This window comes from Lontra canadensis, unplaced genomic scaffold (genome assembly GCF_010015895.1).
Source record: "Lontra canadensis isolate GAN:19392208 unplaced genomic scaffold, GSC_riverotter_1.0 scaffold4, whole genome shotgun sequence".
Taxonomy (NCBI): domain Eukaryota; kingdom Metazoa; phylum Chordata; class Mammalia; order Carnivora; family Mustelidae; genus Lontra; species Lontra canadensis.
In genome coordinates this window covers 32,611,817-32,631,228 of record NW_022630998.1, presented here as the reverse complement: position 1 = coordinate 32,631,228, position 19,412 = coordinate 32,611,817, and the positions used below count along the sequence as shown (strand labels likewise).

Here is a 19,412-nt window from a genome sequence, read left to right as displayed (position 1 = left end):
TGAGGGATAAAGGTGATGTCTGGCATCTATCTGCTGACCTTGTAGTCTCTTTTGTCAATTTGTTGACAAACTGGCAAAACTTAGGAAGAGAAATGTTATTTATTAGGCTCCCTCAAAAGCCCCAACATGTTCCCCTTTCATCTGGCTGATCAAAAGGCCTTCCAACAGGAAAAGCCCACGAGAAAGGCCGGTGTCTTCCTCAGCATCACATCACCAGGCCCACCTCTGCATACACTGCCCCAGAAATGGCCAGAAATCCATCCCTCACCCAATTTACAAATGATACATCAGCAAAATAAAAATCACCCTATGGCCCATTCCTCATTATCTGTGGGGATTCTATATGCTTTATCATGCATCCCACATAGGCCAAATTGAGTTTACAACAGCTACTACTTGAGACACCGGCAGCCTTCCCTAGGACAAGGGAAAAGTACAAAGTCTACAAGAAAAGACTGTATATCTGAGGAAGAACAGCTCTAAACAAGACTAGGATAAAACACACACTACACCCAAAGCATCGGACTGCATCTGTACTACTACGAAAGTGCAAGATGCTGAACGGTTCCCCAGCTTGGCAGGGAAGTACCCAAGAGGCTTCCGGAAAGTTCTGAGAACGCAGGCCGACCCCCAACCACACCACGGTGGCTGGGCCCCATCCTCTAAATTGAACGATTCCCACACACCCTCCTCAACCAAGGAAAATGGGAAGGGCTGGAAAGAGGCCAACTTACATGCTCTTTCATCTCGTTAGCCACGGTTTTGGACATCATGATGCAGCAGAGCAGGACGACGAGAATGAAGTACAGCGCATACATGGTGCGCGTGCTCCGGGACTGTCGGATCTTGGGGCAGCAGCCGCAGCAGAGGGAGCAGCCAGCAGTACCACAGCAGCAGGCCAGCTAGGGAGGGAACACAAACAGCCTCTTAGAGCCACACTTTGACAGCCCCACAGATGCCAGACCTCTACAGGTCCACCTTCCCAGGCAATCATTCTTCAGAGCCACCTTGCCCACAGAACGTGCGGGAACAGTGCGGTGTGGGGACAAAGCTTTCTCTCTCTTTTTTTTTTAAGATTTTGTTTATTTGACAGAGACACAGTGAGAGACGGAACCCAAGTGGGGGAGTGGGAGTGGGAGAAGCGGGCTTTCCACTAAGCAGAGAGCCTGATGTGGGACTCGATCCCAGGACCCTGAAATCATGACCTGACCCGAAGGCAGGCGCTTAAGGACTGAGCCGCCCAGAGGCCGCAGGAACAAGGCTTTCACCACTATCAGTCTGACATTGTCTTTAGTAGAAGGTGGACATGTGGCTTGGGAGATGCCCCATTGTTAACAGAAAAGCCACAGTTCACCCAAAGCACTGTCATCATTACTCTGCGATAAAACAAAGATTTCTGAGATCGGCTGTAGAGTAGAGTACGAGAAGCCAAGAATGAGACAAAGGGCAAAGTGGGTGGGAAGAACATGAAAGTCAAGAAGCCGGGCCCAAGAAAGGGACGTGCCAAAAACAAGAGAAGGCAAAGAATGAACTGTATAAACACCTAGGGACAGGCTGGATGGGAAAGACTATGTGGGCGGGTACGTATCGTCCTTCGCTGGCAATGATGGGAGCGTGTAGCCTGCAGCTTCTGACACAGGCATTGTTCACCAGAGCTCCGTGACCCCACTGTGAGCTTTCAGGCTAATGGGCAGGCACAGGCACCGGGGAGCACAGAGATCCTGCTGTACCACTAAGTGCACACGCAACTTTTACTTGGGGACACGGGTTTTTCCCCGCCCCCAATCTCTGGACTTCATTGGTCAATGCAAACTACACATAATTTGGGAATAATAAATAAAATAGGGATTAAGTTTTCAAGTTTGAGACCGGTGTTAACTTTCCTTTTAAAGACTATTTTTTAGACCATTCTTAGGTTTACAATAAAATTGAGAGAAAGACACAGAGATCTGCTATACACCCCTCCCCCCACAGATGCATGGCCTCCCCCATTAGCAATATCACTCACCAAAATGGTACTTTTTTTTCCTTAAACAAGGATGAACCTAACTTGCATATCATCACCCAAAGTCTACAGGCTACCTAAGGGTTCACTCTTGGTGTTGTGCATTCGGTGGGTTTGAATAAATGTATAATGACATATACCCATCATTATAACATCATACAGAGCATTTTCACTGCACTAAAAAGAAACTCGATTTTTAGGAAAGCATGAGGTAACGGGGAGTGTTGTTAAAAGTTCAGGCTCAGGGGGCACCTCAGTGGCTCAGTCAGTTAAGCCTCTGCCTCTTACATTTATGTTCAAGTCATGGTCTCCCAGTCGTGAGATGGGCTCCGTGCTTAGCATGGAGTCTGCTTGAGATTCTCTCTCCCTCTGCCTCTCTGGCCCCTTTCTTCTTCCCCTTCCCTCTCTCTAATAAATACATAAAGGTTTAAAAAAAAAAAAAAAAAAGGCTCAGGCTCAAAGTCAGCCTGCCAGGGTTTAGAACCTGGCTCCTCCATCTACTAGCTATGTACCATGAGCAAGGTATTTACCCTTTTAAGACTCAGTTTCCTCATTTATAAAATTGGGGTATTAACAGTATTTATGCTTGTGCTATGATCTCATAGGTGACTTGATCTAACATACCTGGCCTTAGGAAGGGATTTCTCTTAAGCAAACAGGGAATTTTACAAAAAGATCACCATAACTTACAAATAACAACAAAACCTATATATGTTAACGCTACAGTCGGGGCACCTGGGTGGCTCAGTCAGTTGAGTGACTGCCTTCGGCTCAGGTCATGATCCCAGGGTCCTGGGATGGAGCCCTACATCAGGGTCTCTGCTCAGCGGGGAGTCTGCTTCTCCCTCTGCCCCTCCCCCTGCTCATGCTCTCTCTTTCTCTTTCTTATATGCTCACTCTTTCTCTCAGATAAATAAAAATCTTTAAAAAAAATAAACAATACACTTGGTTTGCAGATGAACTACTTTCCTTGAGAACTGCAGACCACTGGCCTTAAGGAGTAAAGGACCAGACTTCCCCAGAGAAGTCCTGACCACACTGGAACACAGCTGCTGCTGATGCCAACAAGTCTGTTCAGGGTCATGCCAACATATGACTATTTGCCTGGGCACCACCTTCTCCTGCAGTTAGCCCAGCACCAGCCCCCAATGTCCCATACCTTTCCCCTTTAAAACCCTCTGGCTTCATCGGGACAAGGAAGAGGGTCTTTGGGACATTAGTCCACCATCTTCCCAGGCTTCCAGCTTCCTGAATAAAGCAACCTTTCATTTCCCACCATCACTTGTCTCCCGAGTACTGATTTTGAAGCAGCTGAGCTTGAGTTTAGAACTGATTCTCTGCCCAGGGACACCCATCATTGTCTGAGTACTTTGTGTACTATTTCATCGCTTCCCATGTTTGCTAATGCACTCTTTCCATCTTATGTTCAGTTTTCCAAACTGTCTTCCTCAAAAGACTCTTCTGGCCTCATAAGGCGAGGCCACAGCCTTGTAAGGTAAGTCACTCTGCTTGGGCTGGGCTAACAGATCTCGTAAGAGAGAGCCCAACACCACTGCCTCTGTGTGCTTCTGATAGGTCTCCTTCCTTTATAACTTACTCACATCCTCCATCCATGACTTTACTGACCTCCTTCCACCTGAGGCCCGAGTTTCCCCCCTCCCTACCTTCTTTCCCTCTTCTCTCCTTCTGCTGACATAACAATCTTTTCTCCAGACCCTCACTTTCCTCTTCCTCACCTCCCAAATTCTTTCCCAACTGTCTCCTTTGTTGGCTGCTAACTTTTTTTAGTTCTAAGGTTTTTAAATTCGTATGTATTTCAAATTCAAATGCAACAAAATATGTATTCTATTTGGGAAAAGAAGTATTTTTAAAGCTGTTAATGCATCCCATGATAGAATGTTCCCATGAGACAGTCAACATTTACATCATTTCCAGATTTTATATTATTTATTTATTTATTTTACAAGAAATAGGGACTTTAATGAAGATGATTTCCCTTTGGTATAATTGAGACCCATGGAGACACCCGAATGAAACGAAAAGGCCAGGACGGATATCCAGGAGTCCTGGACTGGCAGCGGAAGACGCCTCCGGGGGCTCCCGGGGGCTCCAGGAAGGGCCGGCGAGGCGGCGCAGAGCCTGTCACCGCAGGTGTGAAGCTGCTCACGCCCGTGGGGCCTCCCCGCCTCGCCCCCAGTCCTAGCTCAGGACCTGCTTCTCGGAGACCTAGGTCTCTGGTAGAAAGGAGAATGCTGACAGGCCCAACAGCCACAAAGGCTGGGTGGGAGGAGGAACATGCTGTCATTGTAAAAGGGCTTTGAAAAGTCAAAGAGGTGATGTGTACACATAATTGATTATTGTCATTTTGTGCTCAAGATAAGCCACAGAAAACAAGGAAAATAAATCTACAGCCCTAAAATATATGCATAAAAAATAAAAATAAATCCTTCCCAAGTTATTTTATTTTTATTCTAATATTTATACTTATATTTTATTTATATATTTTTATTTACATATATAAATGTATCTTATTTATTTATATTATATATCTATATAAATTATTTTATGTATTATTCTTTGTTATTATTTAAAGGTAAGTAGTAACAGAAAGAATGTGATTCCAGAAAATGTGAAAAGAAAATCATACTGCTTGCTTAGAAGACTCCTGTCATTAAAGTCACATATCATTGTATGGATTTAGCTTTTCAAACTTTCCTTACTTTTCACTTTCCCTCTTTATTTTATTTTATTTTATTTTTTAAAGATTTTATTTACTGGGGCGCCTGGGTAGCTCAGTGGATTAAAGCCTCTGCCTTTGGCTCAGGTCATGATCCCGGAGTCCTGGGATAGAGCCCCACATCGGGCTCTCTGCTCGGCGGCGAGCCTGCTTCCCTCCCCCTCTCTCTGCCTGCCTCTCTGCCTACTTGTGATCTCTCTCTATCCAATAAATAAATAAATAAAATCTTAAAAAAAAAAGGTTTTGTTTACTTATTTGACAGAGATCAGAAGTAGGCAGAGAGGCAGGCAGAGAGAGAGGAGGAAGCAGGCTCCCCGCTGAGCAGAGAGCCCAATGCGGGGCTCAATCCCAGGACCCTGAGACCATGACCTGAGCTGAAGGCAGAGGCTTAAACCACTGAGCCACCCAGGCGCCCCTCCCTCTTTATTTTAAAAATATACATGCACATGCATAAGTGTGTGTATCTGTGTATGTATATTTACAGGTGTGTGTGCATATATATTCATACCTAATATTAGAATCTAACAGCCATTCTCTACTAGCCTAAGAGTTACTTATCAAATCAAGCTATGCCAATAACCAAGGATACAAGTGCACTGTCTTAACCTAGACACTGATATGCATACCAAGTATATATTCAAAATGGCATTCTTAAAAGAAATGTTATGCTAGCATCTACAAAATCTCACAGAGCTGCTGACTTACCACTTCTTTTAGGAAGAGCATAATTTGGAATAAAATGGGTACACATCCAGCCCCTGCCACTTACAGGTTTATTACTTTGAGCATGTCACTCATACTGATCTTTACCTTCAAACTGAAAAAAATCAATTCCTGTCCAGCTGAACTTCCAGCTCTGTCACATGCTTGGAGAGAGGTTCCAGAGTCTTGTTACCTCTGGCTCCAGAGAACCTAAACCTTTTACTGAACAAATTATGGTCTTAAAAAAACCTAATAAATGCAGAATGTACAACACAAGAGTGAAACCTAGTGTAAAGCATGGACTTTAGATGATAATGATATGTCAGTGTAGGTTCATCAACTGGAACAAGTGTACCACACCATGGGGCTGTTGACAACCACAGAAGCTATGCATGGAGGCAGGAGATAAACTCCACAGGGCCCAGTTCAGAAGTCATGCAATGCACTCTGAGTCTCTCATACCAGCACTGTATTATGAACAGTATTGAGGGTTTTAATTTGTAGATACTGCATACTCTCCCTTCCCGCAAGAAAAGATTATACACTCAAGAGAGACCCAAGAAATCTCTTTGGAGGAGGCTTGCAATTCTTCTGTAAGTTCATTCATTCTGCTAATATGCTTGCAAAAGGGTACAGAGATTTAGTATAAGGTTGTTCATTATGAGCATGAAAACAGTCTTTTTCTCTAGCTACATGGGGACTGGAAAAATGAATAATGGTATATCTATACAATAGGGTATAGTTAAAAAGAGTAATTCAGTTGTTGACTGAATTGTGCCCTCTCTTCTCCCCTCCCCACCCTTGAAAATTCCTATGTTCAAGTCTCAACCTCTTCTACCTCAGAATGTGGCTATATTTGGAAATAGGGTTCTTAAAGAGGTGATTAAAGTTAAATAAGGTCATTGGAGTGGGCACTAATCCAACATGACTAGTGTCCTCAGAAGAAGAGGAGGTCAGGACAAAGACACACACAGAAAGTAGACCATATGAAGACACAGGGAGAAGACTGCCATCCCTAAGGCAAAGAAAGAGGCCTCAAAAGAGACCAACCTCCCAATTCCTTGATCTAGGAATTCCAGCTTCCCGCACTGTGAGAAATGAAATTTCTGTTGTTCAAGCTACTCTGGCCGTGGTACATTTTTATGATACCGCCAGCAAGCACAACCAGCATGACTGATATTTTATACGCATGTCTGGCTGTGGGAGGATGCGGGGGCACCAATGTACAGCCCACAGTGACCAGTGATGCTGCTTATCTGTAGAGTGGGTCTAGATACGGGAGGAAAAGACGACATCGACTTCTTACTGCACTCCCGTGCTTGGGTTTTTATCATGTTCACATATCACTCTTACAATTAAATAAAGAAAACTGCCTTTAAAAATTTAAGCTTGAAGATATTGATATAGAAGCATTTGCAAATATGGAGTTGACTTATGTGATTTTTTTTTTCTTTCTGAAGAAACTCCCCTCCCCCAAACAGAGCAAAAAAGAAAGTCTCCGAAGAACCCTTTATCCCCTCTATGTTACTTCTTTCAGAATACCAATGGTATGGGGGTCCCTGACTGGCTCAGTGGGTGGAAAGTGCAACTCTATATCTCGGAGTGTGAGTTCAAGCTCCATATCAGGTGCAGAGATTGTTTAAAAATAAAATGTTTAAATTTTTTTAAGATTTTATTTGTCATAGCAAGAGTACAAGTGGTGGGGGGTGAGGGGCAGGGAGTGGCAGGCAGAGGGAAAAGCAGGACTCAATCCCAGGACCATGGGATCATGACTCCAGCTGAAGGCAGATGCTTAACCGACTGAGCCACCCAGGCATCCCAAAAATAAAATCTTAAAAAAAAAAAAAAAAAATAGCAAGAGTATGAATAGCAAAGGCTTTTGGAAACAGAAGGAACTTTGTCCTTGCCAGGGCAGAATCAAAATGAAAGGCTACGCCAGCTACTTACTTCTACCTGAAGCTGGGCCTCCTCAGAGTCACTCTTCTTCTCCCGTCTAAGGACACCACACACACCACCCCCCACCACAAATAAATAAATATCATAAATATCAGTCTCCCTTCCCCCACACGCCCAGCTTTGGACACAGACAGTTCCTCCAAAGGACTGACCTCACGCATGTGAGGACATGAGCTAGGCCTGGTTTCTAACTCCCCTCTGTCAAATCAGAAAGCACAATTCCTTTATTACTTAGACTCTCCAGCTGGCAACACCACCAATTAGAAATAGAAAAGAATCGGGAGGAAAGCCAAATGGAGGTCACAGAATCGGTGCACACACATAGAACATGTATCTTATTTATGACAGTTCCTCCCTCCCTCCCTCCCTCAAGTCTTATTTTCAGTTGTAACAGGCTTGCTTAAGCCCACAGCTGCTCGGAGGGAAAAACTGGTGGGAGTTCTCTGGATTCTAGCTCTGGGTGGGCTTTGTGTAAGTCATCTTTCCTCTCTGGGGCTTTGTTTTCTTCACTTGAAAGCTGAAGGAGCCTAGGTAGACAACAGATAGTAGGTAAATAGGTTTCATCTCACATCACACACCCACCAGTGGGGCTGGCCTGGAATGCTGTCTGAGGTGCATCCTAAGGCCGAATGTCTCCCCAGAAAAACTGAGTTCTACCTGCCAGAGGCATGGCGGCATTCATGCTACATTTTTGTCATCCTTGCAAGAAGTTATGAGACATCTCCACCATCCATAAATACTTAGGTGTTAAAAAAATGAACTACAGGGGCGCCTGGCTGGCTCAGTGGGTTAAGCATCTGTCTTAAGGTCAGGTCATGATCCAGGGTCCTAGGATGGAGCCCCACATCAGGCTCCCTCTCATTCTCCCCCCGCCACTTGTGCTCTCCTCTCTCTCTCTCGCTTTCAAATAAATAAATAAAATCTTTAAAAAAAAAAAAAAGAAAGAAAGAAAAAAAAAAGAAGTGCAAGAGGCAAGCACACAGAGTTAAACCCAAAGCGAGAGAGAGAAAAACCAGTTATAAAAAGAAGCAAGAACTCGAAAGTGGAGCAGCTGAAAGCCCTTCAAACAGCCCACAGGGAAAGTGAGCATCTCTTGCTTCCAGCCTCTGCTCCGGGAGCACAGCTCACACAGGGCACTGTGCTAACTCACCCATCGTGTCCCCTTTGCTCCACTTAGGAAGGCAAAGAAGGACACTTCTGCCACAAGGACATCCCAAAGAGGGTCACTATTTTATTCTGACTTGCAGTGCATTAGTTTGGGGGCACGTACATCCTGCAGCAAGGTGGAAAACATTCATTCAGAAGGACTTATTCCTCGAGAGTTCCAGAGAGCCAAGTTGGTTTTAGTGTGTCTGAACTCAGTCCAAACTGCGAGAGGAAAGAAATCTCCAAATCTGACACCACCCTTCATTCATTTCCCAACTTGGAGATAGGGGAGCCCCAGCAGAGCTGAGGGAAGACATAAAAACCTTCTGTTAACTACAAGAATTAGAATACTGATCCCTGATAAAGGGTGAGGAGCCGGGGCAACAGGAGGGCAGTTCCTCAAATACGAAAACTGGTGAAGGTGTTAAAAGCAGAACCCAGGTCCCTGGGCATGCTGCGGGGTTTCTATCATCAAAGAAACAGGAGCAAACCTTGAAAGCAGAAAATTGGGTGCAAATTTTTTTATTCAAGTGAACAGTGTTCTCCCACATTTAACTACATTTAGATTTCCATATCTTTCAGTAATATACAAAACTACACGTGCCACTTCACAGCCTGCTTTGTTTCGACCTCCTTTGAGGTTTTAGGATTACTTAGGAATCACAGGGCGGGGCGGTGGGGGGGGGGGGGGGGGTTCCACGCAGAGGTAATGAACAACTGATTCGACCTGAACAAGCAATATCTGTTTGAACTCTAAAGCCCACAACCAACATTTTGCAGCTCATTCTGGCCCTGAGCTCAAAAACAGCTTCGCATCGGGTTTGTAGAGACCTTCTTCTAATACAAGAAGGCAGAGGGGGTGGTAAATAGCACCTCTTGCCCCATGGTGTCACAGGCTGTCCTTTACAAGGAGCTATGCAAGGGAACAAGGGGACAAGGGAACAAGGAAAGAAGTAGCTCACCAAACAGCAAACACAGGTGGCCGGTGGTCCTTAACACACAAAGCGATCGTGTGACACATATTACACATGTGTCAGTAAACCGCTTTGGGGCATACTGTGGATTTCTCCCATACAAAAGAACAGAGGGCAGCTTATCAAAGAGTACTTAATCCACAGTATTAGCTAACAATAGCTAACACTTATTCATCTCTTAGTCTCTGCAAGGCACAACTATTATTATTATGTTAGCACCCCAAAGTTACAGAGCTGAGACAGAGACGCAGAGACATTAGGCAACTTCAGGTCAGAAGGCTGACGAGTGGTGGAGCCAGAATTTTAATCTGGTTGGCCCTCTGCCATTCAGCCCTGCTTAATGCTGGCATAGAGAGGGTGAGCCGGACAGACAACACCCGCAAAAGGGAAACTCTGGCTGCATAAGGAGGAGGCAGCAGGAGAGGAAGCACCTTTTCTTGCCTGCCCTTGGGTGTACAGTAGGCACTCCACAAATACCTGAAGAAGGCCATCTCCTTCTCTGGGACCCTTTCTCTCTTCCAGGTCATGTCGGGTCTCAGTGGCTCTGGATGACCTCAATTAAATACAGCCCTGCCCCCAAGCAGCCCAAGCACCAAGCTCCCTACATCACCATGAAGTCCTAGCCACCATTAAAAGCCCTACTCCTAATCCTATGGAAATAAGCAGGGCATTCATTCACTCAACTACTATCTATCATAATCTACACCTACTAAGCACAGTGTTAATTCCCAAGAATGCAGCAATAAAAACAAGAGACCTTTTTCTACCCTCACTAAGCAGGAATACGAAGATACAAGTAAAGATGACCATCGAGGGGTGCCTGAGTGGCTCAGTCATTAAGCGGCTGCCTTCAGCTCAGGTCATGATCTCAGGGTCCTGGGATCGAGTCCCACATCAGGATGCTTGCTCAGTGGGAAGCCTGCTTTTCCCTTCTCCCCCTCCCCCTGCTTGTGTTCACTCTCTCACTGTCTCTCTCTGTCAAATAAATAAATAAAGTCTAAAAAAAAAAAAATGACCATCTACATGCTGTTTAGAAGAGAGAAAGGAAACTTGGATGTTCCATGAAAGATTAACCACCGAAATGATGGTGTGTTCACATCGTTGAAGACAAGGCTCCCACCAAAATGATTATACAGTATGATACAGAACAATTTATTGCCATGGGAAGATAGCTGCATTGTATTCACTGAAAACAGTTAACAACACAACAGTATAGAGTATGATCGCATGGGGGGGTAACAATATAGTAAGACAGAGACCAGCAATGACAATAACAAAAAACAATCTAGAAGGACATACCAACTTGGCAACAGTAATTAATAAACTTGTAGGACTAAGTGACTATGTTTTTCTTTATTTTCTAAACTCTTCGCAACAAGCACATAGCTTCTAATTAGAAAAACATGACAACAAGTTTCTATTTTGGGGAGAAAACAAAACAAAGTTCCTATTCTATCTCACAGGTAGTAAGCATTCAAATATTTACTGAATCAACCAATGAGTAAATGAAATCTACTTTAGCCATGTGACTGAGAGAAAACAGCCAAAGTAAACTATCGCTGAAACTGAGGGATAAAACCAGAAAATTCCTACTGCACTGCATCTTTAAAATTGGGTAAGATGGGAAATTTTCTCTTTTTTTACCACAATAAAAAAGAAAATTCCTTAACCCTTGCAATATATATATTAGTGTTTAATGAATGTAAATAAACCTCTACTTGGTAGAATTTGAAACAAATAAAAATGAAATAGAGAAAAATTTTACAGCTACCTAAAAGTTTAAGATGTTGAACAAGAAGCTATACGTTTGCCTAAACCAGAAATGAGCTCTTTTATTTCCTTCATCTGAAATTCTTGTTTTTCTCTTTTGAGTTCAGAGAATCCCTCAGAGCTCCAAAGATTTGTTTGGGTTTTTTTAAAGATTTTATTTATTTGACAGAGAAAGAGAGAGAGAGAGCACAAATAGGCAGAGTGGCAGGAAGGGGGAGAGGGAGAAGCAGGCTCTCGACTGAGTAGGGGGCCTGAAGTTGGGCTCGATCCCAGGACCCTGGGATCGTGACCCGAGCAGAAGGCAGCCATTTAACCGACTGAGCCACCCAGGCGCCCCAGCTCCAAGGTTTTCACAATTGTTCCCACAACCGTGGCAACCAGATCCCAAGCATTTGCCAGAAAGAAGTTTCTGACAGTTTCTCACGCAGGTTTCAACTCCCTCAACAGCACTACCATGAAAAGCACTGTCAAGGGTCAATGTCCTTCCTTAAATGGAACTGGGCACCTAGGGATTTGGGGACCGAATCCGAAACAGGCAGGCTGTGAACACACACAAAGCCAGCACCAGCTTCTGGGTTACAATGGGGCCGGAACAAAACCGTTCTCCTTGATGAGACTGTCATTCTCACAAGGTCAGGGTTATTTTCAGCAACTCACACACACCAAAAACAAGGGGGGAAAAAAAAGGTTGATCAAATTCTCTGTCCTTAGGCAGCAGCTGGAATTCTTTGACTCATTCCATCACACCCCCCTCAGCTTCTATCTCTTCTACAAAAAATACCACACTTGATATGTTTTAGTAGGTGGGTGGAGAGAGTCTATTGGGTTTAAGGTTAAAGAGGTTAACTTCACGCACATCAACAGGAAACAAACATTCCCAGAAGGCAGGCCTTGCACAGTGGTTTGTCAAACTTGGCACTGGGACGTTGGGGGTGCAGGAGTCTTTGCTGGGGGTTTGGGGCCGTGGCCTGCGTGCGTGCTGGTGGGTGTTTCTCAGCGTCCAGAGTCTCTACTCACTAGATGCCAGGAGCCCCGTTCCCAGTCCCCCTCACAGGTGGTGACAATCAGAAATGTCTCCAACAACTGCCCTCCCCTCCCTCTGTTGTGAATCACTGCTTCAGGTAACAGCTGAGTTACCTGGGTTCACACCGAGGCTTGAATGCTGCCAGGTTATGTGGCCTTGGACCAATTCTTTACCTCTAGAGGTATTACTGTCCTCATTCGTAAACTGGGAATAAAAACATCTACTTCACAGGGTCATTATGAGGATTAAATGAAATAATCCAGATTAAGTTCTTAACATGGAGCCTGGCACAGGGTGCTCAGGAGGAAAAAAAAAAAAAAAAGAGCCAGCTGTTCTCAACATCTACAACACCATCAGTCCTCTCCCTCCTCCCTAGATGTCCATTGTCCTTGGCCCTTCAGGTCATATGGAAAGAGGTAAGGATGGGAGGGTGATGGGACCAAATGATTAATACCTCATTTATAGCAATGTTTTCATTTCCTGCCTTAACATGGCTGATAAATGCATCTGTTGAAGGAGAATATTTTTAGAAACAAGAACTCCTAAGATCTGAACCCAGGAGGGCATTCTAGCAACCTGGAAAAAAGCTTCTCTGTGCATGCAGAAAGAAGCACTTCCCACCTGCCAAAAGCGCAAGCTAACTTTGTACTTTGTTTCCAATGAAGAACAAACAAGGCAGCAGAACATTCGTTAGCACACACTGAAGCCACCAGCGCCTGCAAGAGAACAGGCGAAGAAAGAAGAGTTTTGAGGGAGGGGGAAAAAAAAGGGTGTTAAGAACATGAAACCCTGAAATTGAAAATGGTAAAGTGTAGGATGGGAAGAAAAGTGTTTATTTTTAATAAAAGTTTTAAATCTTCTCATCCAAATAACAGGGGGAAAATCTTGCTTGTTCTACTTACCCACAAGCATGAAACACAAAGCCCCAAATTCGCCTAATTGTGTCATGGAGGTTACGCTGCAAAGGAAAAATCTGTCAAGGCCCTTCCAAGGGGTGCTTTCTGCCAACCCAGGCCGCAGATTCCGCCAAGCCACGGAGCGCTTCGTGGGCTGGCAACGGAGGCCACAGAGCCAATGGGATCCAAGTATGCTCTGCGACAGAGAACAGAAATGAGCTTGTTTCACCAGCTCCCTGTGGCTGGAACGGCCATGACCTCAGAGCTCAGGAGGGTCTGCAATTTCCAGGGTTGGCAGGGCACTCCTCTCCCCATCAAACGGAATCCTATAGGCTACTCCAACATATAAAACCTAAGAGATGCACTGTAATACTATAAATGTGCTTACATGTTCATACAGCCCACTTACCAAATGCTTACTAGTAACCAGAGTATGCTAGGAGCGGGTCATACAGTTCTTATCCTCCTGAGGCTTGCATTCTAGTGGATTTTTTTTTTTAAGATTTTATTTATTTATTTGAGAGAGAGTATAAGCAGGGGGGAGGAGCAGAGGAAGGAAGAGAAGCAGACTCCCCACTGAGAAGAGATTACCACCCCCCCTAGTGCGGGTCCTGATCCCAGGACCCTGAGATGGCAACCCTAGCTGAAGGCAGACACTTAACCGACTGAGCCACCGAGGTGCCCCAACATTCTACTGGGTTTACATCAAACTCGGCAGTCCCCAAATTCTACCTAGCACTTAGGTTAAAAGCCCCTGATCCAGTCCAGTCCTCTCATGTTTCTGACATGAAACCTGTGGCCCAGAAATGTTAGGTGATGTGGCTCAAAGACAAATTTAGTGATGCGCCCCAGGGAACCAGGAAAAACAGGCTGCCTGAAACAGCTAAGCAAATTGGGAGGACAGACAGGCTAAGTCAGTCAGTCTTTGCGTCCCATACTTCTGTATGGATGGTGCAGCAAACCAACAGATACTTCAAGCAACTAAATGAAGTCACCCTAAAGTTTAAACGGCACTGCGGACCACGGTAAGAAGGCAGCGTCTGCGCGTCTAGTACATTTTGAAAGGCTTCCATCCCAACACAGCTAAAATGAAAGTCTGGCACATGATGAGGTAACTGGAGAGGTCACAAAACCTGAATGCTGCTCAACAGCCCCAGGCAGGAGTGGGGAACGCCCAGTCCCCAGCCACCCCCAACGCTCCCCATTCTGAAAAGGCAGCCAACAGGAAAGCCCCTCCACCCACCCAACCCCACCCCACCCCCGCCCCCACCCCCAATGCCACACACAACCCATGTGCAGGATCAAGGGCTGGCCAGCTTCCCTCCCCAGGCTGCAGAAAGGAGCCATTACTCAAAAGCCACCTCTGACCCTCTGCCCACTGGCGAGATGCCTCTCTTCGAAGGTTTGTCTAGCTCCAGTGGCTCTGTACAAGGAAAAGCTTGCACACATCATCTACCTTGGGTTTTCCAACAGTCAGAATTTCACTGGATCCTATCCTTTAGGATTCACAAATAGCCCAACAGAGGGTGACATCTGGCACCTCTTTTCACATAAATGAACACGTAAATTGGAGACAAAAAAGTCAGACATGGGGCCTCTGGTTTGGAAAACTCACGGCTGTACCTGGGTGGTTCTAGCATTTGTAGGTGGGAAAGGGGAAGGGGAGCAGTGGGAAGGCTTACACTGGCGTGGACTCCTCATTCTCATGGGAAAACTCACGTCCCTCCCACAGGTCCCCCTCAGCCCTCTAACTCTCTTTAAGGAGGAAAACCTGGTGGCCACACCAAAGGTCCTGGTTTTTAACAGCTTTTTCTTGGAGCTGAAGTAACAGCTGCGCTGCTTTCCTACAGCTGAGAAACAACTTTCTCACACTTCATTTCACCATCTCTCAGTCCATCAAAACTTCAGGAAGCCTTATCAGTTCTGCTCTCCTTTCAGCTTCCAAATTTATCTCCTCCTCGCACCTCCAGCTTAAAGAGGAAAGAAGACTAGGTGTGACTTTCCCCCAGGCAAGTATCTACGGTTAATTGCCTTTTTCTTTTATCTTTTTTTAAAAATATAGTATCATTTAAAAAAAAAGATTTTATTTATTTATTTGACAGAGAGAGAGTATACACAAGCTGGGGGAGCAGAGGGAGAGGGAGAAGCAGGCTCTCTGCTGAGCAGGAAGCCTGATGGGGGAATCAATCCCAGGACCCTGAGATCCTGACCTGAGCCAAAGGCAGATGTTTAACTGACTCTGGCCACCCAGGAGCCCCGTAATTGCCTTTTTCAATTGAAGTGCTGCCCAGAGGCCCAGTGGACCTCATCATCACCCCCTACATCCTTCTGAACCTGGTCCTCATGACAAAGCCAGCTGGTACAAAAGCTCAGGCAGTGTTTATGAAGATACTTTTATTCAAGTATGGCTGCCTTGATGGTACCAACTGGCAGATAACTGTTATCACCGGCAACTCCCGGGGGCAGCCAACCCCCAACTTGAGAAACTCCCTGCTGATGTTCTTAAAATAAATTTGCAAAAGGAACCAGGGCCAAACGAAGGAACCTATGAATCATATTTTTTCTATCAAAAAGACTAATAGTCATGAAAATATTTTTACATAGGGAACCCCAACCTTTACCTTCTTATTTTCCACTCGGCAGGGCATTCGCTTTGTGAGCAAGTGGGAGGTGGGGCAGAGGGGATTCTAAGAGAGGTTTCCCTTGGGGCATTCTTTCAATGAAACAAGTTACTTCCTCATGTTGGGAGTGGTGTTCCCTCTGCTTTTTGAAAACTATAAAGACAGAGCTCCTGGGTGCCTGGGTGGCTCAGGTGGTTAGGCGTCTGCCTTTGGCTCAGGTCATGATCTCCTGGTCCTGGGATGGAGCCCTACATGGAGCCCCATGGCAGGCTGCCAGCTCAGGGGGGAGTCTGCTTCTCCCTCTCCTTCTGCATCTCCCCCCTGCTTGTGCTCTCTCTCCGTCTCTCTCTCTCTCTGTGTGTCTTGAATGAGTAAATAAAATTAACAGAAACAAAAAAAACATAAAGACAGAACTCTTCTATCAGTCCTTGACTGTGAAGAACAGTATCCCAGCACTGAAATCAAACACAATGGACCACAAAGCTAGGCTGACACACATATCAAATTAACAGTGTTTGGGCTGCAAGGTAAACAGGCCTCAGGGGTGGGCAGTTCAGGAAATGGACCTTAATTACTGTTATTTGTTCAATCAAACCTAGAATTTCTCGAGTCTGCGGGGTAGAGTGGATGATGGAACAAATAGAGGGTTCTTTTGGAGATTTCTGGATCTGTCTCACCCCTCCTTCTGTCCCTGGGGCAATCCAAGACCTCGGTGTTCAGGGAGCCCCAAGGGGCGTGACAGGTTGGGGTTGGGGCGGGGCTGATGGACGGTACCTCTGAAGTGGGCACCCCCACCTTCCATGAAGACAGCACATAGGTATCTGACAACACATAGAAGCTGGGGGGTGTGGGAGGATGGCAATCCAGCAGGAAGTAACTGAGAAACATCTGGGGACCCAGACTTGTTGGTGACGGTGGGAGGAGCAGCCTGGGGGAAATTCACCTATCCTCACTTAGGTTGGCAGGTAGTAAACAGAACAGATCACAAATATTAATGGAAAACCAAGAATCAGAAGGTGACATTTAGCTTGCTTTTTCATGAACATGTTGGAATTTTTATAAGACATAAACAATAATTACATTCTGCTGTCAAAACTATCCAGTTCATATCACTAACTTTCTCATGAAACTCTGTAAGGAATGCCGTGCTTTAGAAAGGATATCCCACTCCCTCTCCCTCTCCCCTTGCTTGTGTTCCCTCTCTTGCTGTCTCTGTCAAAGAAATAAAATCTTTTAAAAAATAAATTAAAAAAGGGGCGCCTGGGTGGCTCAGTGGGTTAAAGCCTCTGCCTTTGGCTCAGGTCATGATCCCAGTGTACTTGGATCAAGCCCTACATCGGGCTCTCTGCTCATCGGGGAGCCTGCTTCCCTTCCTCTCTCTCTGCCTGCTTCTCTGCCCACCTGTGATCTCTGTCAACTAAATAAAATCTTTTTAAAAAATCAATCAATCAAAAAATAAAAAATAAGTAAAGATTATAATGGCAAGTAGGCGCATTATGGGATAAGAACTGTGTGAGTTCTATGTTCCAGGGACCTGTACCCTAACTTCATTCACTTAGGAGGGCTGAGCTCTTGGTTGAGGCTACACTCTTCCATTTTCAACACTTCCATCAAAGTGTAACACTTGGATTAGCCTTCGCAAACCTCCTCACGTTCTATCCTGGTAACCACCCCACTGATGGGCAGGAAGGGCAGCATTACTCCCATCACGGAATTGAACACAAAGCCTGCCTCACTTTCCAAATGCATTCTTGTTCTTTCTAACATAGCACCGGACAAGGATAAGGGTAGAGAGTAGAAACTGCTCGCAGGAGAAAGGGCAGTTGAGCTAACCTGGGTACTTCAATACTGCTGTGGGAGCACAGGGTTGCCCGTTGTAGGATGCAGTCACACAGACAGGTGAGATCGCGCACGCGTGCACGTGAATCCAAGAAGGACAGAGTCCCAGCACTCCGGCACTACTTCCACGTGTCAAACTTTGCACAAGTTCCACAGTTCAGGAAAGCAGAGAATTACATGCTGCGCTGCTATCAAAACCCTGATAATTAAAGATGAGAGTGTCTGAGGCAGCCAGGGCGATCCTTCTACTCAGTACTCATTATAAATAATCGTCACCTACCCTTTCTTAAGCGCTTCCTCTGTATCACCGCACTGCCCTGCGGAGCTTCTGTGACATTCTTTCATTTAATCTTCAAAAGAGCCCTACGGTGTAAGTGTTGCAATACCCATTTTACATCAGAGGAAATCGGAATTTCTGACTGGAAAGATCATCAGGATTCCAAAATCTGGGTTGATACATCACCACATCTCCAGGGGACTTAGAGTACACAGTTTGGAAGCTTCCTCCACCCGCCCCCACAGAGATACACAACATGAAGACACCGTAGAGCAGGTCTGGGCACACAAGGCCCAGGGCAGTGAGAAGAGCCCACTGGACCTGCGTCCTCCTTGCCCCGCCCCCACTGAGCACCATTCCAGTGGTTTGCTGTCAGAACACAGCCCTGCCAAGGCACCCCAGAAAGCCCTCCATGGGTCTTTCTGAAGGGCAGTTCTTCATACTACTAAGTTCTGGCAGTGAGAGTGACATAATTTTTTTGAATAACAACAACAACAACAAATATTGTGTATTTTCTAGGTACCAGGCAGGGTCCTAAATTTTTGGCATAGATTCATTTCATCCTCACAACCCTGTAAGGTAAATACTCATTGATGCCACTTTTTCACTGGTAATTTTCCCATTTTTTTCACAAACGAGAAAGTATTACTGAATTTTTTGGCATGAAAATATACCACTTTTATAAACAGAAAAACACTGTATAAGCTATACGGACTCAGAAAAGGTGCTGGAAAGACAAAGTAAGAAGTGTTAAAAAGAAAATCACAGGCTCAAAATGGTGTCACTTAGGTTAACACCCCAAGTCAGTAAATAAGACTTACTACCTAACTACAGCGTCAACTCCACAGAAATGTATCCTTTAACCAGTTAACATGGAATTTCCTGGTCAGCACTGGGAAGTTTACTAATAGACCCCTTCCACTCCCCTTAGGAGGCAACCATGCCTAAAACAATGGATTCTCTGCTAGTGATTTCCTGACCACCCCCTCCCCCTTTAAAAACCTTTCCTCTTCTATAGCCAAATGGAGCTCTCCTCTACTTGCTGGATGTGAAGCTGCCAGATTCAGGAATTGAATAAAGCGAAATCTTCAAAATCTACTTGGTTCAATTTGTGTTATTTAACAAAAGACACAGAGAAAAAGAAGGTCATTTCCATTTTTTCACACATGGGAAAGCTGAGGTGGATAAAAACAAAGTAACTTTCCTAAGGTCCTGAGATGCGAACTCAGGACCTAAAATTCACCCAGACTTCAGCGGTACCGTCTCTAAAATGAAGGAACTGTCAAGAACTGATGACATACACATGTGATAAGATTATGATCTACAGAAAGAAAGAGGATGTTTAGAAGTTTGAGCAATTATTTGGGGCTTGAGTTAAAAACATAGACACTAAGCATAGAAGAGAGCAAAATTGAGTTTGGCACCTGTAGTGAGTCTAAAATCCTACCCGTAATCCCAATATCCT

The 19,412-nt window shown here is 45.1% G+C and overlaps 1 protein-coding gene across 1 annotated transcript in view; it reads right to left on the bottom strand.

Moving 5' to 3' along the window:
* SERINC5 (serine incorporator 5) overlaps positions 1-19,412 on the bottom strand; it is a 102,542-nt gene that overhangs the window by 48,813 nt on the left and 34,317 nt on the right. The window contains exon 2 of the mRNA XM_032847719.1: positions 735-902. Coding sequence (XP_032703610.1) covers positions 735-902 — 168 coding nt within the window. The remainder of the gene's footprint in view (positions 1-734; positions 903-19,412) is intronic.